This window comes from Pseudorca crassidens, chromosome 13, assembly GCF_039906515.1.
Source record: "Pseudorca crassidens isolate mPseCra1 chromosome 13, mPseCra1.hap1, whole genome shotgun sequence".
Taxonomy (NCBI): Eukaryota; Metazoa; Chordata; class Mammalia; order Artiodactyla; family Delphinidae; genus Pseudorca; species Pseudorca crassidens.
The window spans coordinates 1,881,903-1,909,266 of record NC_090308.1 but is presented as its reverse complement, the minus strand read 5'-3'; the positions used below and the strand labels follow the sequence as shown (position 1 = coordinate 1,909,266).

The following is a 27,364-nucleotide window of genomic DNA, read 5'->3' as shown; positions in this document are numbered from 1 at the left end:
TCCTCCCTTCTAGACAGTTCCTTCCCTTTTCTTCCATTTCCATTCCTGGAGAATTATTACTGGAAAATTGTAGGGAACCCTTGTCTTGAAGAGCTCTGGCTAGGAGGTTCATGGTTCTACCACAGTTGGCATCCTGGGGGGTCCTCTGTCGTGGGGGTAGTGCTTTGGGGGGGTCCCGCGCTCCTCCCGGCCCATCTCCTGTATGAGTGACTGTCGCGGCCACGCCTCTGACATATTACACGCCGAGCAGTGGTTTAGATGCACAGCCAACCTGTCCCTCCATTTAATTCCCGAATCAACAAGGGATGTATTATTATTATTACCTACATCTCTTTCAGTTGAATGAGGATCAGAAAATTCTAGGACTTAGTAGTTATAGTTCCTTCTCCCTTTCGGCCTCCAGAGATAACTACTGACCTGAAGACGGTAGAGAATAGTTTGTGTGTTTGAACTGTTGTGTAGTATTCCTCTGTCCATTATCTCTGCTCCTGTCTAGGGACGATCAGGTTGTTCATAGCTGTCCCGTGTTACAAAGGAGGATTTACAGAACACCCTTGTCCGTGTTTCCTTCTGTGCTAATGACAGTGTTTAGGAGGATATCTAGAGGTGTAATTTCTCGGTCAGAGGCCATACACAGTTTCTAATTTACCAGGTTCTGCCAAATTGGTCTTTGAGATGGTCTTTGAGATGGTTACACCAGTTGACATTTCAGACCTCAGAATTCCTCACGTCCTCAGTATATTCAGATGTTTTTGTAAGCTGGAATATATGAAATAATAATTATTACTTACATTAACCTGATTTCCGTGAGTGAACATGTTTTCTTACGTCTATGGTCATTCTGATTTTCTCCTTGAATTACCTATTTATATATATTTTGTCCTTATCTTTTTCGGTGAGCTGTTTGTATTTTTCTACTTGATTTGTAGGAAACCTTTATAAATCCTGAATACTAATCTTTTGTACATTATATATTTTGCCAGTATATTTTTGTTTATAGTTTTTTATTTATAATGTCTTATCACGTAGACTTAAAAACGTTAAAATGTAGTTGGGTTCATCAGTCTTCTCCTTAAGCTTTTGTTAGACCTTTCCCTCTTGTTTGATGAATATGCTCCATGTTCTATTCTGAACGTTTTACAGTTGAACTTTGTACATTCAGGTATTTAGTCTAATTAGAATTTCTTTGCGATATGGGACTCCCCTGACCCTCCACCCCCATTGTAGCCCAGTGCTTCAGTGCTGGTTTTTCTGGCCTTCCCTTTTGGACCTCTCTTTATAAACTCAGTGTGTGTCAGAAAACGCTGACACATTTGTGGTATCTGTCACGTAGTGGGATGCTTACCGATTGCTTAGTCTGCATGTGGCTGAAAGTGGGGAGGATTACAGCCTTCTTTTATACAACAAGGTCAGAGATAGCTTCACATGGTGGTTAGAAGTATGGCCTCTGGTTTGAGATTTTCCTGAGTAAGAATTCTGGCCCATTGGTGTTAGCGGTGTGATCATGGTCAAGTGCCTTCGTTTTTCTAAGGCTCACATGAGGATCTGTAAGACAGGGAGATAATGGCACCCACCTCATAGGGTTGCTGTTAGGGTTGAAGTAGGTGATGTAAAGAAAGCACTTAGTTCAAGGTGGCTACTTTACTTCTGAACCGAGGAGACTCTGTTAGGGTGCGTACCTACACGAGTCAGGCGCTCTTCTGTTTGTATGGTTCTGTCATCATCATTATCTGGATTTTTCTTCCTTTCCGTGTTTTGCTTTCTTTGCTCCAGCAGACTGTCCTCCTTGTTCATCTCGGGACGGAAACTCAGATCTGTTTGCCTGGCCTTATATCAGTTGAGGTTATTTGTGGGGCCCCATTGTATGTTTTAGGTTGATTCTGTATTCCATATCTTAGATTGAAAAAAACTCTTATTTGTTACTGTTTCTGATTTTGTCTAGAAGTGGTAATATCTTCTTCAAAAGATACAGTGTAATGTTATATATAAAAATAGAATCAGTGGTTTTTGAGGCTTTCATTTACAGAAGCTAACACTTTTTTCTCATCTATCTGTATCTTTGTCTTTGAGTTCATGCCTACAACATAGTCCATTAATTATCTAAAGAATTTATTCCAGAATGTACTTTTTTAGTTTATTCATATATATGTGTTATAGTTAAATATCCCACATATTTGGAGTGTTTATTTTCAGTGTGGACAGTTCTGGAATAGAAGTTGGAAGTGTTATTTTGGTGAGCAGAGTGAGAATCTGCTTCAGTGATTGCTTCTTTTCATGAAAATTCTCGTTTGCAGTTATGTTAAGAAAACTCCTCAGTTGAACAGTGAGCTCTTCTCATCAGTGTCACTTTGCCCTTCTAAGTGTCTTTGCTAGATTAGTGCTGTTACAAGTCCTCCTAGACTTTGCCTTCAGCAGGAGTTCAGAGGTTGGTTCAAGATGGCGGAGTAGAAGGACGTGCGCTCACTCCCTCTTGCGAGAGCACCGGAATCACAACTAACTGCTGAACAGTCATCGACAGGAAGACACTGGAACTCCCCAAAAAAGATACCCCACATCCAAAGACAAAGGAGAAGCCACAATGAGATGGTAGGAAGGGCGCAGTCACAATAAAATCAAATCCCATAACTGCTGGGTGGGTGACTCACAGACTGGAGAACACTTACACCACAGAAGTCCACCCACTAGAGTGAAGGTTCTGAGCCCCACATCAGGCTTCCCAACCTGGGGGTCCGGCAACGGGAGGAGGAATTCCTAGAGAATCAGACTTTGAAGGCTAGTGGGATTTGATTGCAGGACTTCGACAGGACTGGGGGAAACAGAGACTCCACTCTTGGAGGGCACACACAAAGCAGCGTGCGCATCAGGACCCAGGGGAAGGAGCAGTGACCCCACAGGAGACTGAACCGGACCTGCCTGCTAGTGTTGGGGGGTCTCCTGCAGAGGCATAGGGTGGCTCTGGCTCACCGTGAGGACAAGGACACTGGCAGCAGAAATTCTGGGAAGTACTCCTTGACATGAGCCCTCCCAGAGTCCACCATTAGCCCCACCACAGAGCCCAGGTAGGCTGCAGTGTTGGGTTGCCTCAGGCCAAACAACCAACAGGGAGGGAACACAGCCCCACCCATCAGCAGACAAGCGGATTAAAGTTTTACTGAGCTGCGCCCACCAGGGAAACACCCAGCTCTACCCACCACCAGCCCCTCCCACCAGGAAACTTGCACAAGCCTCTTAGATAGCCTCATCCACCAGAGGGCAGACAGCAGAAGCAAGAAGAACTGCAATCCTGCAGCCTGTGGAACTAAAACCACATTCACAGGAAGATAGACGAGATGAAAAGGCAGAGGGCTATGTGCCAGATGTAGGAACAAGATAAAACCCCAGAAAAACAACTAAATGAACTGGAGATAGGCAACGTTCCAGAAAAAGAATTCAGAATAATGATAGTGAAGATGATCCAGGACCTGGGAAAAAGAATGGAGGCAAAGATGGAGAAGATGCAAGAAATGTTTAACAAAGACCTAGAAGAATTAAAGAACAAACAGAGATGAACAATACAATAACTGAAATGAAAAATACGCTAGAAGGAATCAGTAGCAGAATAACTGAGGCAGATGAACGGATAAGTGACCTGGAAGACAGAATGGTGGAATGCACTGCTGCAGAACAGAATAAAGAAAAAAGAATGAAAAGAAATGAAGACAGCCTACGAGGCCTCTGGGACAACATTGAACGCAACAGCGTTCGCATTATAGGGGTCCCAGAAGGAGAAGAGAGAGAGAAAGAACCCGAGAAAATATTTGAAGAGATTATAGTCGAAAACTTCCCTAACATGGGAAAGGAAATAGCCACCCAAGTCCAGGAAGTGCAGCAAGTCTCATACAGGATAAACCCAAGGAGAAACATGCCAAGACACATAGTAATCAAACTGGCAAAAATTAAAGACAAAGAAAAATTATTGGAAGCAGCACGGGAAAAACGACAAATAACATATAAGGGAACTCCCGTAAGGTCAACAGCTGATTTCTCAGCAGAAGCTCTACAAGCCAGAAGGGAGTGGCATGACATATTTAAAGTGATGAAAGGGAAGAACCTACAACCAGGATTACTTTATGCAACAAGGATTCAGATTCGATGGAGAAATCAAAAGCTTTACAGACAAGCAGAAGCTAAGAGAATTCATCACCACCAAACCAGCTCTACAACAAATGCTAAAGGAACTTCTCTAAGTGGGAAACACAAGAGAAGAAAAGGACCTACAAAAACAAATCCAAAACAATTGAGAAAATGGTAATAGGAACAAACATATTGATAGTTACCTTAAACGTGAATGGATTAAATGCTCCAACCAAAAGACACAGGCTCGCTGAATGGATACAAAAACAAGACCCATATATATGCTGTCTACAAGAGACCCACTTCAGACCTAGGGACACATACAGACTGAAAGTGAGGGGATGGAAGAAGATATTCCATGCAAATGGAAATCAAAAGAAAGCTGGAGTAGCTATACTCATATCAGATAAAATAGACTTTAAAATAAAGAATGTTACAAGAGACAAGGAAGGACACTACATAATGATCAAGGGATCAATCCAAGAAGAAGACATAACAATTATAAGTAAATATGCACCCAACAGAGGAGCATCTCAATACATAAGGCAACTGCTAACGGCTGTAAAAGAGGAAATTGACAGTAACAGTAATAGTGGGGGACTTTAACACCTGACTTACACCAATGGACAGATCATCCAAACAGAAAATTAATAAGGAAACACAAGCTTTAAATGACACAATAGACCAGATAGATTTAATTGATATTTATAGGACATTCCATCCAAAAACAGCAGACTACATTTTCTTCTCAAGTGCACACGGAACATTCTCCAGGATAGATCACATCTTGGGTCACAAATCAAGCCTCAGTAAATTTAAGAAAATTGAAATCACATCAAGCATGTGTTCTGACCACAATGCTATGAGATTAGAAATCAATTACAGGGAAAAACACATAAGAAACACAAACACATGGAGGCTAAACAATACGTTACTAAATAACCAAGAGATCACTGAAGAAATCAAAGAGGAAATCACAACATACCTAGAGACAAACGACAATGAAAACACGACGATCCAAAACCTATGGGATGCAGCAAAAGCAGTTCTAACACGGAAGTTTATAGCTATAAAAGCCTACCTCAAGAAACAAGAGAGATCTCAAATAAACAATCTAGCCTTACACATAAAGGAACTAGAGAAAGAAGAACAAACTAAACCCATTTCTTAGTAAAGAAATCATAAAGATCAGAGCAGAAATAAATGAAACAGAAGCAAAGAAAACAGTAGCAAAGATCAATGACTGAAAGTTGGTTCTTTGAGAAGATAAACAAAATTGATAAAGCATTAGCCAGACTCATCAAGAAAAACAGGGAGAGGACTCAAACCAATAAAATTAGAAATGAAAAAGGAGGGCTTCCCTGGTGGCGCAGTGGTTGGGAGTCCACCTGCCGATGCAGGGGACACGGGTTCATGCCCCGGTCCGGGAAGATCCCACATGCCGCGGAGTGGCTGGGCCTGTGAGCCATGGCCGCTGGGCCTGTGCTTCCGGAGCCTGTGCTCCGCAATGGGAGGGGCCGCAGCGGTGGGAGGCCCATGTACTGCAAAAAAAAAAAGAAAGAAAGAAATGAAAAAGGAAAAGTTACAACAGACACTGCAGAAATAAAAAGCATCCTAAGAGACTGCTACAAGCAACTCTGTGCCAATAAAATGGACAACCTGGAAGAAATGGACAAATTCTCAGTAAGGTATAACCTTCTGAGACTGAACCAGGAAGAAATGGAAAATGTGAACAGACCAATCACAAGTAATGAAATTGAAACTGTGATTAAAAATCTTCCAACAAACAAAAGTCCAGGACCAGATGGCTTCACGGATGAATTCTGTCAAATGTTTAGAGAAGAGCTAACACCCATCCTTCTCAGACTTTTCCAAAAAATTGCAGAGGAAGGAACACTTCCAAACTCATTCTATGAGGCCACCATCACCCTGATACCAAAACCAAAGATACTACAAAAGAAGAAAATTACGGACCAACATCACTGTTGAATATAGATGCAAAAATCCTCAACAAAATACTAGCAAACAGAATCCAACAACACATTAAAAGGATCATACACCACGATCAAGTGGGATTTATCCCAGGGATGCAAGGATTCTTCAGTATACGCAAATCAATCAATGTGATACACCATATTAACAAACTGAAGAATAAAAACCATATGATCATCTCAGTAGATGCAGAAAAAGCTTTTGACAAAATTCAGCACCCCATTTATGATTAAAAACTCGCCGGAAAGTGGGCACAGAGGGAACCTACCTCAACATAATAAAGGCCATATATGCTATGACAAACCACAGCAAACACCCTTCTCAATGGTGAAAAACTGAATGCATTTCCTTTAAGATCAAGAACAAGACAAGGATGTCCACTCTCACCACTGTTATCCAACATAGTTTTGGAACTCCTAGCCATGGCCATCAGAGAAGAAAAAGAAATAAAAGGAATACAAATTGGAAAAGAAGAAGTAAAACTGTCACTGTTTGCAGATGACATGATACTATACGTAGAGAATCCTAAAGATGCCACCAGAAAACTACTAGAGCTAATCAATGAATTTGGTAAAGTTGCAGGATACAAAATTAATGTGCAGAAATCTCTTGCATTCCTATATACTAATGATGAAAAATATGAAAGAGAAATTAAGGAAACACTCCCATTTACCATTGCAACAAAAAGAATAAAATACCTAGGAATAAACCTACCTAGGGAGACAAAAGACCTGTATGCAGAAAACTGTAAGACACTGATGAAAGAAATTAAAGATGATACCAACAGATGGAGAGATATACCATGTTCTTGGATTGGAAGAATCAACATTGTGAAAATGACTCTACTACCCAAAGCAATCTACAGATTCAGTGCAGTCCCTGTCAAATTACCAATGGCATTTTTCACAGAACTAGAACAAGAAATCTTAAAATTTTTATGGAGACACAAAAGACCCCGAATAGCCAAAGCAGTCTTAGGGGAAAAAATGGAGCTGGAGGAATCAGACTCCCTGACTTCAGACTATACTACAAAGCTACAGTAATCAAGACAATATGGTACTGGCACAAAAACAGAAACATAGATCAGTGGAACAAGATAGAAAGCCCAGAGATAAACCCACGCACCTATGGTCAACTAATCTATGACAAAGGAGGCAAGGATATACAATGGAGAAAAGAGTCTCTTCAATAAGTGGTGCTGGGAAAACTGGACAGCTACATGTAAAAGAATGAAATTAGCACACTCCGTAACACCATTCAAAAATAAACTCAAAATGGACCAGAGACCTAAATGTAAGACCGAACACTATAAAACTCTTAGAGGAAAACATAGGCAGAACACTCTATGACATAAATCACAGCAAGATTTTTTTGGATCCACCTCCTAGAGTAATGGAAATAAAAACAAAAATAAACAAATGGGACCTAATGAAACTTAAAAGCTTTTGCACAGCAAAGGAAACTACAAACAAGACGAAAAGACAACCCTCAGAATGGGAGAAAATGTTTGCAAACGAATCAACGGACAAAGGATTAGTCTCCAAAATATATAAACAGCTCATGCAGCTCAATATTAAGGAAACAAACAACCCAATCGAAAAATGGGCAGAAGTCCTAAATAGACATTTCTCCAAAGAAGACATACAGATGGCCAAGAAGCACATGAAAAGCTGCTCAACATCACTAATTAGTAGAGAAATGCAAATCAAAACTACAGTGAGGTATCACCTCACACCAGTTAGAATGGGCATCATCAGAAAATCTACAAGCAACAAATGCTGGAGAGGGTGTGGAGAAAAAGGAACCATCTTGCACTGTTGGTGGGAATGTAAATTGATACAGCCACTATGGAGAACAGTATGGAGGTTCCGTAAAAAACTAAACATAGAATTACCATATAACCCAGCAATCTCACTACTGGGCATATACCCATAGAAAACCATAATTCAAAAAAGACACATGCATCCCAATGTTCACTGCAGCAGTATTTACAATAGCCAGGACATGGAGGCAACCTAAATGCCCATTGACAGACAAATGGGTAAAGAGGATGTGGTACATATATACAATGGAATAATACTCAGCCATAAAGAGGAATGAAATTGGGTCATTTGTAGAGACATGGTTGGTTCTAGAGACTGTCATACAGAGTGAAGTAAGTCAGAAAGAGAAAAACAAATATATATTAACGCATATATGTGGAACCTAGAAGAATGGTACAGGTGAACCGGTTTGCAGGGCAGAAATAGAGACACAGATGTAGAGAACAAATGTTTGGAGACAAAGGGGGGAAAGTGGTGTTGGTGGGATGAATTGGGAGATTGGGATTGACATATATACACTTATATGTATAAAATGGATGACTGATGAGAACCTGCTGTATAAAAAAAATAAAAAAAATAAAAAGTACTTGTAAACAATATGCTTCCTTTCCAAAGTCTCTGCACTGGTTTATGCAGGTTACCTTTTTGTTTTTCTCTTACCCGGTACCAAGCGACATTCCAATCTCCTGTGGTCATTTGATAATGAAGAGTGAAACAGGAAGTACAGTCTGGAGGTACTGGTTGGCACCAGATATGCGGTTCAGGGTCCCTCATCGTAGCAGGGGAGAGAATGTCAGACGCTTGTACCAAAACAAAGTCTTTTGTTTTCTTTATAAAATCCCAACTAGAAGGCAGTAATGTTCATGTCACTGCTTTTGCACCCTCTATCCAAAAATTATTTTGTTTCTAATTTGTTCTTTCTACCTTGTTCCAACCCCCTTTAAAGTGTCTTATATGTAAGATATGAAAGGCCTTAAGATATGGAAGGACTCAAAAAACTGCCTGTGTTTCAAAATGTATTTTTTACTCATGCAGTATATACTACAGTAGAGATTTGAACATATTTTTAATTTAGGTAAGTTGCTTGAGTTTTTTTTTTAATCAAAATAGGTTGAGTACTATGAATTCAATTTTTAGTATATTAAAAGGATTCAGATGGAAGCATTTTGATTATAGGAAGCTTCTTTGAATCAGTTGTTATAGTTTGAGTATTTACTTTGCTATGAAAGTTACTGTAAATACAGTAAATGATAGTCTACCAGTTTCTGTATATAATTTGTATGGTGCATTAACCTTGTTCAAATTTAGAAACTTCTTTTTAATATTTCACATACTTAAGACTCAGTGCAGATATAAGAAGCAGGTTTTAAAAGACAATTTCCTCATTTATCTTTCTGGATTTTCTTTTGGATATTATAATATTGAGGTTGAGTTCAGGGACATGGTTATTTTCTTTGAACAAGAAGACATTTCAGCATTTTATATGTGTTGATTTGGTTACAGTCAGTTAGAGCATTGGAAACGATTGATAACTTTTGGACAGTGAATTTCAGAAATAGAACTATGAATGTTGTACAGTGTGGTTTTTTCTGCAAAGCTTAGTATTTTGTATTTTTCATATACATGCATATAGACTTTTAACATGTGCTCAGTTTTTTGCCTTTGTGTGTATGTTTGTGTGTGTGTGTGTGTGTATATATATATATATTTTTTTTTTTTTTTTGCTAGAGATAGGATTATATACCTTGCAAACTAGTTCTCATGTAAGTATATGAACACTTGAGAACTTGTAGATGGGAAATGACATTTATCATTTAGTGCCTTTTTTGTGGCAGGTGTGTTTGTATGCCATAAATAACACAGTAATCACAAAACCCTGTGAAATAAATAGTGGCTTCTCCATTTTATAGGTAGGAAATGAGAGACTCAGATGTCTTACCCAGAGCTGCAAGCGCCTTAGGTGAAAGTCCTGGGACTTTTAACCACTGTCTGGCCATTCCTGAGGCTCTGCCTCACCTTCTTTCCACCACACACTGGCTGCTCAGTGTGAGCGAAAGATGTTTGGCCTCTGGTGTTAATTCCTTACCTGTCTGCGGTATCAAATTGCTTTGGATTTTTTCCCAGAGTCTCTTTTTATGAAAACAGGTTTATATTTAATACTATTTAGTTTGTACTTACAACTTATTTTCATATTTTTCATAGGAAAAATTTCAAACATAGATACAACTCACTTATATCCACCCCCCAGACTTCAGAATTTTCAAAATTTTGTCATTCTTAGTTCATTATTTTCTGTTGTTGTTTTTAGCTGAAGTGTTTTAAAGCTAATCCTAAAAACTAACGTTATTTCCCCTCTACTTCAGTGTGTATCTCAAAACAACTTAACCGTAAATACGGTAGCTCCATCAATAAAATTAACCATAATTCCTTCTTTTCTAGTATCTAGACGACACTCAGATTTCCCTGTCTCCCTCGAGCATGTGTTTTTACAGTTAATTTATTTGAATCAGGATCCAAACAGGGTCCACACGTTATATTTAGTTCTCTTATGTTTCTTTTAACCTAGAGCATTCTAACCCCCCTCCCACCCCCATTTTTATTTCACGTCAGACTTGCTGAGAAAAAGTGCTCATTTTTCCTGTAGGACGTCCCTGTTCTGGACGGGCCCTTTCTTTTCTCCAAGGGTGGGCGGTGGAGTGTGACTTGTTTCTGTAGCTTCAAAGCCTTGACGGTATCCAGCAGGGCCTCGTAAGCCGTGCCATGTGTGTCCTGGGCCCCGTGCTGGTAGCGGAGGAGGAGCTGGGCCAGCCTGCGCCTCTGCACCCTCAGTGCCGGGTCCCCTCAGCCTTTCCGTCCTTGGCTCGGCCAGTGCCAGTCTTCGCCTAAATCAAGTAAGGGTTAAAAAATCGCGATCGGAATTCTGTCATTTCTTTCACATTTATTGGCGGGAATTCTTTAAAAAACAGAAGCACATCTTCCTCCTTTAAGCTACAGGAAAGCAAAAGGAATTATTAATTCTTTGACTTTAACTGCTTATTTTCCGACTGAGGAGTTGGTGCCCTTGTCGCCTCCAGTGGTAACAGTGATTTTGGTTTTGTTTGGGTTTTCTCATTTCTGTTTACTGTCATTATAAACTTGAGGATTTTCATGGATTCTGTGTCTCTGTGAGTTGCAGCCATTCTTCTTGCCGGTATTCAAATTGTCCGGATTTGGCCAGGTGCACCTTTTGTTTGGCTAGAGGGTTTTTTTTTTTTTGAGAAGTTTTTTTTGAGAACTTCCTTGTTTTATGGCATAACAAGGTGTCCCAAACTCATCTTGTCCATTTTGTGACCTATACCTGGATTAAACCATTTCTCCAGGGAGCCTGGGTTCCTTTTAGTGGAGAGTAGTATTGAGAGACAACGGTCTAGGTGCCAGAGGTGCTTATTCCTACAGCTTGTCTTTTGCTTCGTGACCATTTCAGTGGTAAGAGCTAGAAGATACTTTTCTGTGGGGAAAAAAAATCCATGAGTTTCTACTGATGTTTCCAGTTCAGATTTGGCCCTACTGGGTTTATATGTAATTACTTTGATTTTTAAACGTCTCTTTTCTCTTACATTGAAAATTGTGTGTTTGTAACTATATTAACACAGTACTTGTTTGCTTCATTCTATCATGTAGTTCTTGTATTAGGCATAATGGTACTAATATTATTATTAACAATAGGGCTTCTGAATAAAGATTAATATTTTTTCGCAAAATAATTATCCTTAGAATAGAGTCTACTAGGAATGTAAAGTCAAAACACTTTTCTAAGGTCACTTGAAAATGAGTCTTTTTTCTATATGGCAATGTGACCAACTTCATATATAGTTAGATGTTAATTTCTGTTTGTTTTAAATTTTTAGTGTTTACTTTTCGTTTAAGTTTTAATTTTTAAAATAATTAAATGGGTCCAGAGTTGAAGCTGTATAATAAAGTGGATTTAGAAAGGCTTTGCTTCCATCTTTTATTACATTTTGGTTTATCCACTTTAGGGAAGGTTTCTTTGTGCAGATATGATCAGGGGTGTATGTGTGTGTGTTTCTTGCCCTTTCACATAAAAGATGCTTACCATATACACTGTTTTGTTCCTTGCTTTTTTCACTTAACTGTGTACTTGTGATCCGTGCCATGTCACAGGGTGAAGAGTTTCCTCATTTCTTGTAGTGGCAGCATTTTATTCCATTATATGAAAGGACCAGAGTTTATTCAACCAGCATACCTTGCTGCAGCATTTCCAAACTTTTGCTGTTATAAATGGTGCTACAGTGAATAACTTTGCTAGTGTATCTTTGGAATAGATCCACAAAAGTAGAATTGCTGTGTCAAAAGGTACATGTGTATCTCATTTTGCCAAATATTGCCACAGTTCTGCTCCTTGGTGTACCTTGTTTTGCCAGCCCCACTAATAGAGGATGTTGTCAAACTTTCAGATTTTTACCAATTTGATTGAGAAACGGCATCTTATTATCTTTTTTTTTTTTTTTTTTTTTTTTTTGCGGTACGCGGGCCTCTCACTGCTGTGGCCTCTCCCGTGGCGGAGCACAGGCTCCGGACGCGCAGGCTCAGCGGCCATGGCTCACGGGCCCAGCCGCTCCGCGGCATGTGGGGTCCTCCCGGACCGAGGCACGAACCTGTGTCCCCTGCATCGGCAGGCGGACTCCCAACCACTGCGCCACCAGGGAAGCCCTTGTTATCTTATTTTAAAGTATTGAAGTTTTATCATTAATGAGGTGGTTCACCCTTTTTTATACTTGAGTCATACTCACTTCTTTGTGAAGTAACTGTTGAGGCTTTTTTTACCCATTTTAAAATGGGTTATTTATGTTTTTCTTCTCAGATTTTAGAGACTTTTTATATACTACATTATATTTCTTTCTGTCATGTAAGTTCGAAATGCTTTTTCCCCAGTGTGTCACTGGTCTTTGGACTTCACTTATTGTGTGCCTTTTTTTTTTTTTGCTAAATTCAAGTTGTTGGGTTTTTTTTTAATTCATTTTTATTTTTGGCTGCGTTGGGTCTTCGTTGCTGCGTGTGGGCTTTCTCTAGGTGCGGTGAGCAGGGGCTACTCTTTGTTGTGGTGCGCAGGCTTCTCATTGCAGTGGCTTCTCTTGTTGCAGAGCGTGGGCTCTAGGTGCGCGGGCTTCAGTAGTTGTGGCGCACGGGCTTAGTTGCTCCGCGGCATGTGGGAGTCTTCCTGGACCAGGGCTTGAACCCATGTCCCCTGCATTGGCAGGCGGATTCTTAACCACTGTGCCACCAGGGAAGTCCCATCAAGTTTATTTTTATGTAGACAAGTTTATTAACATTTCTTAAATTGCCTTATGATGACATCTATAATTTTTAAAATGTGGGTTTCCATGAGGATATTTATTTATTACACAAGTTTTAAAAGCAATGTGTGAACTATTTACACTAACACTGTAGAGATGAACTTAAACTGTTCATAGACATGCTCTCTGTGATTGTGGTAGGACTGGAAAGGAAGCTGCATCTTGGGGTTGGAAAGCTATGTGATCCCACTCACAGGAACCAGCGTGACTCAGTGGACACAGTGATGTCATTTCGTGTGTACGCCTGAGCGAGAGAGAGAGTAGGGCTGCCAGATTTGTAGATCAGGGAAATGCATTAGTCATGATGTGTCTGGACTTGAATCAAGGAATTCAACAGTGTCTTTCATCCTGTTCTTCTGTTTAAGGGCTGGATCTAAGTGCAGTGAGATGAATTAGGAACCGGGTGATTAGTTTTACCCAAAGGCTGTTGCTCAACAAATTAGTGCCAAGCTGGAGAAAGGTTCCTGGGTGGACTAATGGGGCAGTGACTCAAGACTTGTCATTTTACTGGAACCTCCTGTGAAACAGCAGTATTAGGTGCTCTCCAACAAGCTAATGTCATCTTAAATTGCATTAATTACAGGTATGATATTAGCATTAGCAGTATATTTGCAGCTGGTTAGACACACCTGGAGTTCTGTGATCAAGTCTGGAAACTATTTGAGGCTCAGAGGCTAGAACATGAATGTGTTCAGGAGAGAAGTGAACACAATAGTAAGTGGATCTGAGATTATGTCCCAGGTAGGAGAAGACTTGGTTGAATGGGAATTAGAATGCGATGTTGAAGAGGTTCCAGGCTTATTCTGAGTCTTGGGTCCCCACCAGGACAGTTTTATCCCCTGGGGAGTCTGTGCAGGTATCTGGAGGCAATTTTGGTTGCCACAGCTGGGTGGGTGCTGCTGGCATCCGGTAGATAGAGGCCAGGGATGTTCTAGGCAGCCCGCAGAGCACAGCACAGCTCCCACAGCAAGGAATCAATCCAGCCCAAAACGTCAGAAGCCCTTTTCTCCATCTAAACCCATTTACCGTGACCGGTAGTAAGAAAGAACTGCCTTTTTCCTAGGAGCCCAGGGCGTGCACAGGACCGCGCCTGGAGCTGAAGTCTCCTAGCCCAGAGCGCATGGTGCCTGGGAAATCTACTCTGCCCTGCTTCACGTCATCAGTGAATGGAAAAGAATGATCATTCATAAACCACGGTTTGAATACAGGTCTCAATGATACCAACAGGCAAAGTTAAGCAGTTGGCAAAGCGACGTGAGATGAATCTTGCTTTTGTATAAGGCGGTACTTTCTAGCTGTCGAGCTGCACAAAGAAAGCATCCGTTGCTTGGCTGGATGGTGCGTTTGTTATCACTGGAGATGTTCCACGGCGTTCTTAACTTGAGGTCTATGAATACATCCCATGGGATCTTTCAACGTGGGTGAGAAAATAAGTACATCTTAATTTTCAGTAAATTTTATTAGCCTCTAACTGAAATTTAGCATTTTCTTCATTTATGAGTTTAATCTCATATCTACTTCAAAATTGGAGTTCTAAAATTTTAAATGCATAAAATAAAATCTAGGCCTTATTTAATGTTAATAAAGAATACTCATGTTACTATGTCACAGGTTTTAAAAATATTTTAATAATTGTATTTTAATGTAATTGTTCACTTTGCAATCCTTTGTATTTTATTTTATGCATTTAACTTTTTTTTTTTTCGGTACGTGGGCCCCTCACTGTCGTGGCCTCTCCCATTGCGGAGCACAGGCTCCGGACGCACAGGCTCAGCGGCCATGGCTCACGGGCCCAGCTGCTCCGTGGCATGTGGAATCTTCCCGGACTGGGGCACGAACCCGTGTCCCCTGCATCGGCAGGCAGACTCTCAATCACTGCGCCACCAGGGAAGCCCCATTTAACATTTTTATTCTGAGAAGAGTTGCATAGGCTTCGCCAGACTGCCGAAGGATCCATGGCAAAGTTGGGTAGACCCCCGCCTAGAGAGGTGGCTTTGAGGGCTGTTTCGTTTACCTCTGTGCTGCACTTTACATTTGTACAAGTGCAGTATTTAAAGGTTACAGTAGAAATAAAGATGGTCTTTAATCACATTTGTGATTATTGCTCTTCGGTCATGTGGGTTTAATGTGTTCTTCAAGTCGTCATATCTTTCGCTTCCCCAGTGTATGTTGTGTGGTAGGTATTCAGATACAGATTAAAAATTCTAAGAGGACTGTGGGGAAGACGTTGACCTTTTGATCCCGTTATAATGCTGACTGAGGGCGGGTAGAGTTCCGGGTCCGACGGAGTCTCACAGGGAAGCACAGACGGAACTTGCCTGGGAGCCGGCAGACTTCATGGCTCGTCGTTCTGTGTTGTGAGCGGGCAGGTGTTACGTAGATAATGTTGGCAGTGATTACTGTGGCCTTTAAAGAAAAAAAACGCTGGCCGATTGGTTTTCATGGCAGCCTGTGTTTTCTGGCAGAGAATTGTCTTATTTATAATGTTGACATGGTTGGATACTGGATGGATTTTTGCTAGAGTTCATTAAAGGGGCGATCTGCGTGTGTTCTCTCTGTGGGACGTGTGTGTTTTCGATCAGTTTTTTAGTCCAGAGAACTTTTATCCTGAAAGATGACTTTTTCCCATTTTCAGTGAACTTGGTCTTCCTCAGCTTTGGTAAACTAGCCTCAAGATGTTAGGAGAACAGTAGTTGGCTCACATCCAACAGGTGTGCATTGTGATGTGTTAGAGATTCTGCCTTTATTTTCAGACAGAAAGATGTATTGGAGTCATTTTATTATAAAGACCAGTTAGACGTGTGCAGGTATAAACTGTTGCTGGGTGAGGATTGCTGGGTCAGAGCAGCTGCTCTCAGATGACGACTCAGGCTCGCTGCAGACACGGTGTGTTCCGTTCCAGATGCCACAGTAAAGCGAGGCACATGGATTTGTGTTGGTTTCCGGTTGCATATAAAAGTTATGTTTACATGATCCTGTAGTCTGTTAAGTGCACGGTAGCATTATGTCTGAAAAAACAATGTACATACCTTCGTTAAAAAAGAGTTTATTGCTAAAAATTGCTAACCATTCATCATCTGACAACGCAGGGTTGCCTCAGATCTTCAATTTGTAAAAACCGCAGTATCTGTGAAGTGCAGTACAGTGAGGTGTGCCTGCAGGCCAGTTTATGTCACACAGAGTGATGGAGCCCTGCGGAGGCCGGGTGATGAAACAGAAATGATTGCCATGGGCAGAAGTGGGTGAAGGTACTTTCCAGATAGTTCTTTCAAGCTTTCAGGAGTATTTGTCTTGCAAAAGTTTTAGGTAATGAAATGCATATAATTTTAAAAAGTATTCTTGAAGTACTGGTTTAAAAAATAGTTCATACAAGTTTAAAAGATAGTGTTTATACAAGTAAGATTGCAGAAACCCATATTCAAGTATTTCTTCCATTCTCTACCTAACCTGTTGACATTGAAATGTTACTTCTGTTTTTAACGACGTGAGTCAGACGGCGGTTGTGCTGTTGATGGTTTATGTAGTGACGTGTGTGTGTTGAAGGCACGGCTGTATCTTTTCTTAACATTTTGCCCGTGTTGGAGGCGCCAGCCTGGGAATAAAGTGTGTGTGTGTGTGTGTGTGTGTGTGTAAAGTGGTGGTACTGTCAGTGGCTGTGCCCTCCGGGGGGGTTGGGAAGCTGATTACCTGTTTGCAGGTAGCATTGTTGTGCTACAGGCTAAGACGTGGATTTCAAATAACTGCTGAAAGTGAGGAGAAGAAACGTGCGTGGAGCCTGGTTGCCCTGTTTAAGCTTTAGAGCAAGTCGTTCTGATTAGCTTGAGCCAGAGGAGATTTGGGGTTGCTCTGGTGAGTTTCTGTTCTTTTGGATAAGAAGGCCGATTGGTTATCAGTTTCATTCACTAATGAGATATTGATAAAATATTGAAAAGCAAGTCTCCATGTTTAACTCGTGGTTCCTTGCTTTGGCTCTTTAGTGTGTAATTTCATAAGAAGCCTTCTCTCTCTCTCTTTTTTGTCTGTTGCATTCTTTCTGATAAACATGAAAATGCTTTTGTTTCAGAGTGGTTAACACAGCCCCAGGCAGTGTTGCATTTCTGTTGTAGAATTCGTCAGTGATCGTGTTTCTCACTTTATGTAAAGGTGAGTATATACCTTTAGGAAAAAAAGAAAGGTGTTTTCCTGTCAGGAAAAGTAACCATCAAGGAAAGGAACCAAGTGATGGTTATATTGTCTTTTCCTTCCCTCTGCACTGAGCTGTTGTGGTGGATATGCAGTACGCAGGTGACGAGAGGGGCTTGGTTCCTGTCCCGCCAGCTCCAGACAGAAGTTTCTCCCTGAAAACTCGCTGCCAGCAGGCAGCACTTCACCCAGATAAGGGAGGCCCTGCTTTTATTTTAAAGATTTTTTTTTTAAGGTCAAGTCTTTTATTGATTTATTTATTCTTAGCCGCGTTGCGTCTTCGTTGCTGCATGAGGGCTTTCTGTAGTTGCGGCGAGCGGGGGCTACTCTTTGTTGCAGTGCGTGGGCTTCTCATGGCGGTGGCTTCTCCTGTTGTGGAGCACGGGCTGTAGGTGCGCGGGTTTCAGTAGTTGTGGCATGTAGGCTCAGTAGTTGTGGGTCACGGGCTCTAGGTGTGCGGGCTTCAGTAGTTGTGGCTCGCGGGCTCAGTAGTTGTGGCTCGCAGGCTCAGTAGTTGTGGCTCGCAGGCTCAGTAGTTGTGGCTCACGGGCTTAGTTGCTCCGCGGCATGTGGGATCTTCCTAGACCAGGGATTGAACCCGTGTCCCCTGCGTTGGCAGGCGGATTCTTAACCACTGCGCCACCAGGGATGTCCCAGTGCTTTTATTTTAAATGCTGTTTTATCTTGGGTGATAGGTGTAACCAGCACTAAGGAGGGGAGGAGTCTTTTTTAAGGAAATGTTTGCCTTTATAAAATTACGGCCGTGTTGGCTGCAGCAGCATCAGAATTCCAGCTGGCTACTGATTGCAAGTGTAAAGTTTTGTTTTTCAGAGTTCTGATCAGGTGAGAACAGACAACCATAGCTGGAGGCATCAGACATTGTTGCTGGAAGTTTTGACTCAAATGGGTTTGATTTTTATGTGTGAAGCATTGGAGACCGAGGGAGGACCTGGACTGTGAATGAAAGCTCCTCATCTCAGAAGAGCTGCCGTCCGTGGAGAGGCCGAGAGGAAGTCACCTTAGGAAGGGGCCCAGGCACTGCTGGCGCCTCCACTTTATAGTTGAGGGCATCCGAGCTCACGTGGGTGATGAAGACTCTCTCAGGGGTGCCTGCTCTCCTGTGCCCTGCTGTGCCTCCCCCGGGTGTCCCCCTGCGCCGGGCTGGGCTCCGTGGGGAGTGGGGGCCATGAGGACACCTGCAGCTGAGCACGTGCTGTCCAGGTCTCCAGCCCCTCTGAACCTTCGCTCTCAGTTACTCAGCTGTCCTCTGGTGCCTGCAGCCCGCCACTTGGTGGCTGTGTGATTGTAGCTCATGTGCTTAGCCTCTCTGGACCTCGTTTTTCTTTTTTCCCCTGTGCAGTGGGGCTGATGGTAGTACCTAACCCTTAGTTTGGGGAATTAAATGGTGAACCGTCAGTATCTGGCACATGGTAGACCCTCATATATATTAGTTAGTTATTACTGTGTGTTAGTTTGGGCACTACATGCCCAGTTTTTAGGTTCAGGAGCTTGATTTTAGCAGCCTTCTCAGGTTTGATAAAATTCTGTGGACTTTTCACACCAGCCAAAATTGGCTGAATGATCGAACAGAACGCTAATGTGTTCATTCATTAAGGGACCACCCCAGTAACGACTCTACTCACATGTTCTGTGTGATGTCAAGGTCACCAGGCAAACTAATTAATAGTTATTTATTAATACTTATTTAGTGCAAATGAAATCAAATCAAAGGTAGTTTTTATTGGCTACTTTATTTAGGCTCGACAGACCTGGAGAATTTTTTCTTTAAAAACATCAATAGAAATATTATTACTTCTCTGTAGACAGCTGTTGCTTGCTGGAGACCTGTGTCTGTAACCTTGGGTGTACTCTATTTAAAAAAAAAATCTTTTATCTCAACATTTTATGTAAGATCAGTAGCTGAACCACATTAATAATGGAGGGTTAATATTTGTAGTTTTCTTTGTACCTATAAAGGGTAGTAATCTGTACGTGAGGGACTTTGATGAGGGTGACCAAGGATACGGGGGGCTGTCTCCAGGCTTGCCTCCATCTAGTTCTAGATGCTTTCCTTTGTTCTTGCCCAGTTGGGGTGGGCAGCCCCTCTCAGCCACAGATGCTGCCTCTGTTCCTTCAGTATCTGGTAGTTGGGAATTACTTGTTGGCTGTTCTCAGAGAAGCTGGTGCTTTCGTGTCTTTCGGGACCTGTAGGTGTATCTAGCTGTTTTATTCTCATCACAAATGATGTATTTAGAATGACCCAGTTATCAAAACGATTGAGTGCTACGGAGGGTAATCTAGAGAGGTGTAAGGGTGGGCTTCAGAGGAGACTGCTGGGTGCAGCGTAAAGATGATTTCAGGGCGGCGGTGGTGAAAGCGGAATTCTGGGATAAAAATGTGACTCCCATAATAAAAACTTCAGTGTGTGACCAGATTTCCAGACTAGGTGTTGCTTTCTGAAGTGCTGTCTCAGGGGCCTGTGGAGGAGGTTGGTCGGCAGGAAGAGTGAGACCTGGAATGGGGGTCCCTGAGTGACTTCCCGGGGCTGGGGCCAGGGGAGCCATGTGGAGAGCGTTGAGCACCGTGCCTGGCTGGGGCAGATGCGTGCTGAGGAGGCCTTGGCTGTTCCTGGCGTTGACCCGAACCTGCGTACAGATTCTGAGTTGAGGGCAGCTCTCCCGTGCATCCTTACTTACGGCCTTTAGGGTTGCCAGACTAACATGGAGATGGAGATATTTATTTTTAAAGGATATCAGCCTAATTTTTTTTGCTGCTTGACCCAGGCCAGACAAAGAAGGCTCCTAATTCATTAAGCTTTCTCAGCTCTCACCCCGTAACCGTGGTCCTGCTTCATCCCAGAGTCTGTGGTTCAGTGGTGTTCTTCTGACACACATGCTCACTTACCTGTGTTTCTCCCCGGGGCAGGGGGAACAGGGAGGGCGGGTGGCCCAGTGGGCAGGGTCTGGGCGAGCACAGTAAAAGCTTCGTTGCTAGAAACGTGCCTTATAGTCTCGTTTTTCCGGTTTAACTTTCGAATGGTTACACCATTAACCCCATTCTATCAATAATATTCCATTTGCCTGCCTTTTCTTCAGATAAATACTTCCCAGTTCATAATTTTCAGTGAAGGTTAGGCTACTGGACTGGGACGTGGGCAGAAGCTTGACTGTGATGGTCTCTGAGCTGCAGGAGAAACTTGACGTCTGAGAGCGAAAGCCACTGCGAGGAAGAAAGCGAGGACTGATTTATCCGACTGGGTTTTGACAAGGTTTTGGATGGATTCTGGATACATTTGGAGGTGGAGAGACTCCATGTGTCAGACGTGGCGGGGAGAGAAAGGCGGCCGTTGAAGAGCAGCCCGGCCGAGGCTTTTTGCTGCAGGAGGCTGAGCACAGAACCTCGGGGTCGGGTCACAAGTGCTCCTCAGGAGTTGGCGGGGAGCTGTGCTTTGTTCTGTGTTCATGGGAGTAATGGGGTGCACGGGAACCCTGGACCTCACTCTCTTACATCCCCAGATAAAGTGTAACCTGCCAAACAAACACGGATTCTCTTTGATGCGATGGTTCCCAGTCTGTGGGATGTGAACTGCTGAGGCTTATTTTCACAGTGATAGCAAAGGGCCTGAATAACCATCTCGTAATTGATTGAAAAGAAAAAAAAAAAGGAAGCCATGGGAAGGAGCCTTCCACAGTCACATGGGCTTCAGCCTGCTTGAAGTAGTCTTTGGTTGACATTCTGTCGAATTTTTCTCTAGAAGTAAGGTTTTAAGAAAAATCTAAATTGTGTCTGTTGATTTGGGGCAAGTCGTTCATAGTGAAAATTACTTACAATTACATTCCGCTAACGCTGAGTTTCCATTTCTTCACATTCATGGTAGGATTGGGGTTAACATCTCCCCTCTGCTTTTAGAACAGTCTCTTCATTTAGGCTTTGTAATCTCGGGATGGGCTGGCACCTCGGGCAGATAGGCGTATGGACTTCAAAGTTCAGTGGATCTGGGTTTAATTCTGGATTTGCTGCATAACCAACTGCTTGAGCAAGATGCTCAAACTCTGTGAGTTTTAAAGACCAAATCTTGAGAATTGGGTTTGGTCATAGTATCTGCTTCACTGGGTTGTTACAAAGACGTGATAAAACGATGCCTGTCCAGGTGTGCATGGCATTTGCTGACGGCTCTGACGCCAGGTGCTCTACAGCCGTTACCTTATACTTGAGACACGTAAGAAGGAGACAGATTGTAAATAACTTGTCCCAAGTCACATAATTAAATTTGAAGACATCATTTTAGGATGTTGTTTTTCCAAAAATGTATCATTTGTTTTCCTTTTAGGATTTGGAGTTCCATGGAGTGATGAGATTTTATTTTCAAGATAAAGCTGCTGGGAACTTTGCAACAAAATGTATCCGGGTCTCTAGTACCGCCACCACTCAGGACGTGCTGGAAACGCTCGCTGAGAAATTCCGCCCTGACATGCGGATGTTGTCATCACCCAAGTACTCCCTGTACGAAGTGCATGTCAGCGGAGGTCAGTGGACACAGACGGGGCTTGGGGGCCCTGCTTTACTGCTGACCCCCTCTTTCTTATTCTGGAGGGGCCGGGGAAGCAGTTAACGGGTTGGCAAAACTCGAGTATGTCTGCGAAATGTCCTTGTAAGTTCCTAGTAGGTGCGTTTATTTGTTGGGAGTTAGAATGAATAGATTAGTTTTACGTGTGCTCACTTCTCCAAAGATAAGTAGCATAGCGTTTCATAATTGAAATTCTCCAGCAGGTCTGTCACATACATTCATGGTACAGTAGGCTGCTTAATTTTGGAGAAGTATTTCATGTAACTCTTCTGCATAGGTTATAATATTACAATTAACGATAACCCAGTGTTTTATGAGTACAGTATTTTATGAGTAAAACCCAGTGTTTTATCATGCTTGCTGTAATACTTTTGTAATGTGAAACAGTAACGTTCTTTTTTTTTTTTTTTTTTTTTAATAACGTTCTTTGGGAACAATTAGGACATCTTGAGGAAACTCTCTTATGTAGTTAGTAGTTTCTCCTTGTTTTAAGATTTGAAATTTCTGAAAGTATCCTATATATCACATGGCAATTGAAGTTGAACTGATTAGAAATGTAGAAATTTATAAAATTTTTTATGAATGCTTTTGAAGTACTGAGTCACCTGTTTAAAAAAAATAACAAATGCCAGTTAATGCAGTAAACAAAGGATTGTATATAGTACAAGCCCAATTTGAATACCTGTTTAAGTTTCAGCCACAAAACCTGTTGGAACATAATTTATTTTTCTTATCTTCAGAAGTGCAGCTTTCTTTGTACATTTGAAATTGGGCTGAAATTTTTGTAGTGTGTGGAATTCAGGTGTCACCAAATGCTACCAGTATTATATTAGGTAGGCTGTACTTGTTTATCACTCGTTTAAGGTTACTAGGGTATCACCTACATAAATAATACCCAAACTGAATTTGACAATAGTGGATGGTCTCAATTTTGGACGTTTTTTTGAGGTTGAATTCTCCTTTTACCTTAGAATCTTTTTAAATAGGTTACAAAGAGGAAGAAAGTATTTCTCACTTTCAGCCCTCTTCTCGCTGCACCATTGGGTCATTTGAATGCTGCCAAGTGAGGTCTTTGAAATGCTATCTAAGATTGGGATTTGAGATCTAAAAATGGAATGGGTTTGATTTTTTTTAAAGAACATTTTTTCTTTAAACTTTCTTTGCTAGATTTGTTTTTAATTAAAAAGTAAAATATGTTACTTGTAAGGGATGAAAACACAAGGAAGGTGCGTAAAGAAGGAAGTGTTCACCATCTTCCCCCGCCCCTGCAGTGACCACTAGGCTGGCCTGGCCGTGTCCTCCTGCACCTTCATACCCCGCCAGCGTCTCAGAGAGGAGCAGACCCTGGCGTGCAGGTTCTCAATCTCTTTCGGGTCACGGAGCCCTTAGTGTGTCAGTAATTGTTTTAGTGGCATCTCTAGGCCAAAGGAAATACCTAACAGTTCATTTTACTGCATAGATTCAGACGCGTTCATCAGGATTTATGCTTTAACAGCTTGGTGGATGTGTGAAAAAACAGTACAGATCAGATGAAAGGAAAACTGAAAATTTCATCTCGTTCTTAACCACAGTTGCTCCCTGACGGGGCACGTGTGCCTCCTGGGCCCTGCCCAGCTCCTGGGTGGGGGCAGTGCCCTCCTTTCCTGTTCACATTGGTTTGCGGGCAGTGCTTGTTTCTACAGCGCCGTGGAAAGCCCGACGTGACCCTGGTGGGACAGTGCGCAACCTGGTGGGAACCAGCAGCTCCTGCAGCATCCGGCAGGTGCAGCTCGTTTCGCTGGAAATGTAACGTGCTCCTCAGTGAGCCGCTGGACACCGCAGCTGCTGTGTGAACCAGAGCGCTGGCCCAGCACCATGGAAACGCCACTCTCAGCCCTTCTCTGCGTTAGGGTTCCTTGTGTGAAATCAACTGGAAAAGTAAAAAGGATTCTGCTCTTCTAACATAAGGCAGAAGATACCTTAAGTTACAAAGTTGTAGCAGGGCCCTAATTATATTTGCATGCAGTAGTTAGGCACGTATGCTTTACAGCAGCTCACCTTGTTTTTGTTTTATGATTTAGACTTACTTGTTCTTAAGAGTGGTTCTCTAAAAAACGTGCCATGAGGGATTTTGAGCTAGTGAAGATTCTGCAACACGAACAACTTGGTAATTTTGGTTTTGCAGCAGGAATTTGGAACTTCTTGATCCAATATGGGACTTACTACTCTTTTCTCATATTTTCAGTTGATAAAATAATGACTTAGAATTTTTTTCCTGTATTCTGATCATTAACACTGCTGTTTACCTATAATATTCACTGAAAGCCTCTATAAACTATCTTCTCAGTTTGCCCCGTTGACTTGCTTCCTGTACCAATGTCATTCACCCGCTCTGGTCTCACTGCTTCCTGTCTTTGCTGCCCGTGTTGTGGTGCATCCTGTGTGCGTTTACCTGGGTAATCCTTGCCAGCTCTCGGCTTCTAGTAGGTGGTCAGGCTGTGTAGGGCCCTCAGTGGGCTGCCATGAGGCTTGTTAGGTTTCTAGTAAGGGAGGAAGTAGTCACTTAACATAGCACTTCATCGACAGAGAAAAGGCTGGTGCTTCATGGTGGGAGGGGCTGTGCGGGTCGAGGAGTGTGCGTTTTGGAGACGAGAATCAGAGGTACAGGGGGAGGAGGGAGAGTGAAGACTGATGGCGGTGGTGCCGTTTCTTGACAGCATCTTAACATTAACATGAGAAGAAAAATCCCATGAATCAGTGGAACTTCTGTGTGATATTAACATTATTTCTGTATTTTCCAGTTGTATGTGAGGGAATTTGATTTATAGAAACAAACGTACGGCAAAGCCCTGCTTATAATTTTTTCTAGTCCATGTGTATTTCTCTTATTTTCTGGGTTAGATTCTAAATGTTGCCAGGAAGCTGTGCCTGGTCCGTGTCTGGCATTGGACACGTGCTAGTACACATATAGTAGCACCAAAATACTGAATTAGTCATTGAAACTCTAACTTCACAGTGTGAATTACACTTCAGCCTATCAGTAAATAATCAAGGGAATTAGGTATTTTTGTCTATAAAATGTATCGTGTATCAGAATGTCGCATTGGCTAGTGCCGTTAGCTAACCACGGCTTCTTTCTTTTTCTTTTCATGTTGTGAAGAAGAAAGAAGATTGGATATAGACGAGAAACCCCTTGTTGTGCAGTTGAATTGGAATAAGGATGATCGAGAGGGCAGATTTGTCCTTAAGAATGAGAACGATGCCATTCCTGCTAAGGTGAGGCCTTGGGTCTCGGCCCGTGCTGTGCCTGGCCTGCGTCTGACCGCGTGTCGTGTCGGAGGGGTTCATTCCCTGTTTCGCTTCTCTTCCTGAACTACCCTTTTACCCCTGTCCTGGAACATAATTTAAAAGTAGCCCAGCTTCTCCCTGCTCCATCCTCTGTTTCACTGAATAATCCAAAATATTACTCCTTCCTTTTCAAAGAAGAGTTATGTAAGCTTTTGTTCCTAAGAGACTTAATGTTCAAATCAGCTTCAGGTTTTTTTCCCTAAATTATAAAGTCAAAATAGGTTTTAATAGGACTCAGAAGGGAAAATAAAACTTTAATAACCTATTTATATGTGAACTTCTAGATACAACTTAATGAGGCATATTTAAGACCTTTTTCATGTTATATGTGTAAGGTTAGAAATCAGTAAACTTCCTTGAGTGTCTTTGGATGATGAAATAGAGTGAGTCTAAAACTTTCTCAGGTAGTAGGATGTCTGGAATTCCTGTGCTACTGTTCTTTTTATGTGGAATACTATGAAATATTGATACAATTTTAAAACAATTATAATTCTGTTTTAAGTCAAGTGGCCTCTTACACTAGAATTCAGTATTGACAAGTGATAGCAAATGCAGAGGTTAAGAATATTTTGAGGAAAATCTTGTATTTAATTTTGTGCCCCAGCAGGCTGGGGGGAAAGTACCATTATTTACTTAGGGCAGCAGTTTCCACATTGTCTGTGTCATGTCCTCTGTGTTCCTGTTCCTGCGCTCCAGGGACTTTTATTGCCGTTGTGGCCACCACATGTGATACAAGAGCGGATACGTGTGTGTGTGTGTGTGTGTGTGTGTGTGTGTGTGTGTGTGTGTGTGTGTGTGTGTCCATGTTTTATTTTGTTCCTGCACCATGATTTCAGCTGATGTACCTTTTCACGGAGCCACAGATCCTGTTTGCTGTGTAGTAGAACTCTTCTGGGGTCGGGATGACAGGAGGGTGCTGGGGTAGCTTGCAAGGAAACGGAGATGCTCGCTCACAAAGCAGAAGGCAGTTTTCTTTCCCAATAAGATAATCTTTTATTTTTCTTGATTCTTTACCAGCCAACCTATTAAGTCACATAAAAATAATCTGTCTCTGTGTCATCTGCTGGCAGGCCAAGTTATAAATTAAGAATAAGGAAACGAGTAAGATCTGGAAAAGAAATTAGAAGTTTTTGCACAAACACAGTACTTATAACTTTGCTTCATGAAAGCCAGTTTATTAGGGCTACTCTTAACATTTCTTTTGAAGTTAAAACATATTTAAAGTAGACGATGATTCAAACACTTAGTTATTTCCGTATTTTCATTAGTTTCCTTTTATTTAAGTTACTTCATGTAAATTATTTGGATTTTTATTTATTAAAAATAATAAATAAGCTGGTGTGATTCCAACCCCAGTTTTCTAACTGGGTTTGGATTTTCTTGTGTGTTTGCTTCCTTGGTTATAGTTTTGAATTAAGATACAATTTACACACGGTGAAATGAGATCTTGAATGTGTACGTTTTGATCCGTACACTCACGTAACTGTCGGCCCATCAAGACAAAGAACGTTTCTCACCCCAGACCTTCCCCTGCCCCAGTGGCTCTGTTTCTGGCCGCAGTGTATGAGGTGAAGTTAGCCAAGCCATAGATAGCTTTATGTCATTCTGTGTCATAGCCAGTGTAGTGATAATGTTAACTTTTATCAGAAGGCTCAAAGTAACGGACCTGAAAAGCAGGAAAAAGAAGGTGTTATCCAGAACTTCAAGAGAACTCTCTCAAAGAAAGAAAAGAAGGAAAAAAAGAAGCGAGAAAAAGAGGCAATGAGGCAGGCGTCTGATCGAGACGATAGACCTTTCCATGGGGATGACACGTAAGTTCATTTTGGAAATATTCCTGGTTCTTTGTGTTCTAAGCCCGGTGTTTTTCGTGCAGCAGACCTCATTAAATTACCAAGTAAAGGCCGAAGAGGGTGCGCCTCAGGTAAGTGCGCTGGGGCTCGTGCTGGGTCCTCGGCGTCGAGGGAAGCCGGTGGGGCTCTGACTGAGCTGCACGCGTCGCTCACAGG

General features: G+C 42.0%; 1 protein-coding gene across 16 annotated transcripts in view; it reads left to right on the top strand.

The window, feature by feature from the left end:
- Positions 1-27,364, top strand: part of AFDN (afadin, adherens junction formation factor) — a 139,633-nt gene that overhangs the window by 18,274 nt on the left and 93,995 nt on the right. For 8 of the 16 annotated variants that reach the window (XM_067701529.1, XM_067701537.1, XM_067701530.1 and 5 more), the window contains exons 2-4: positions 21,795-21,990; positions 25,171-25,286; positions 27,006-27,169. In XM_067701529.1, coding sequence (XP_067557630.1) covers positions 21,795-21,990; positions 25,171-25,286; positions 27,006-27,169 — 476 coding nt within the window. The remainder of the gene's footprint in view (positions 1-21,794; positions 21,991-25,170; positions 25,287-27,005; positions 27,170-27,364) is intronic. The other 8 variants (XM_067701540.1, XM_067701539.1, XM_067701526.1 and 5 more) reach the window with 3 other exon arrangements.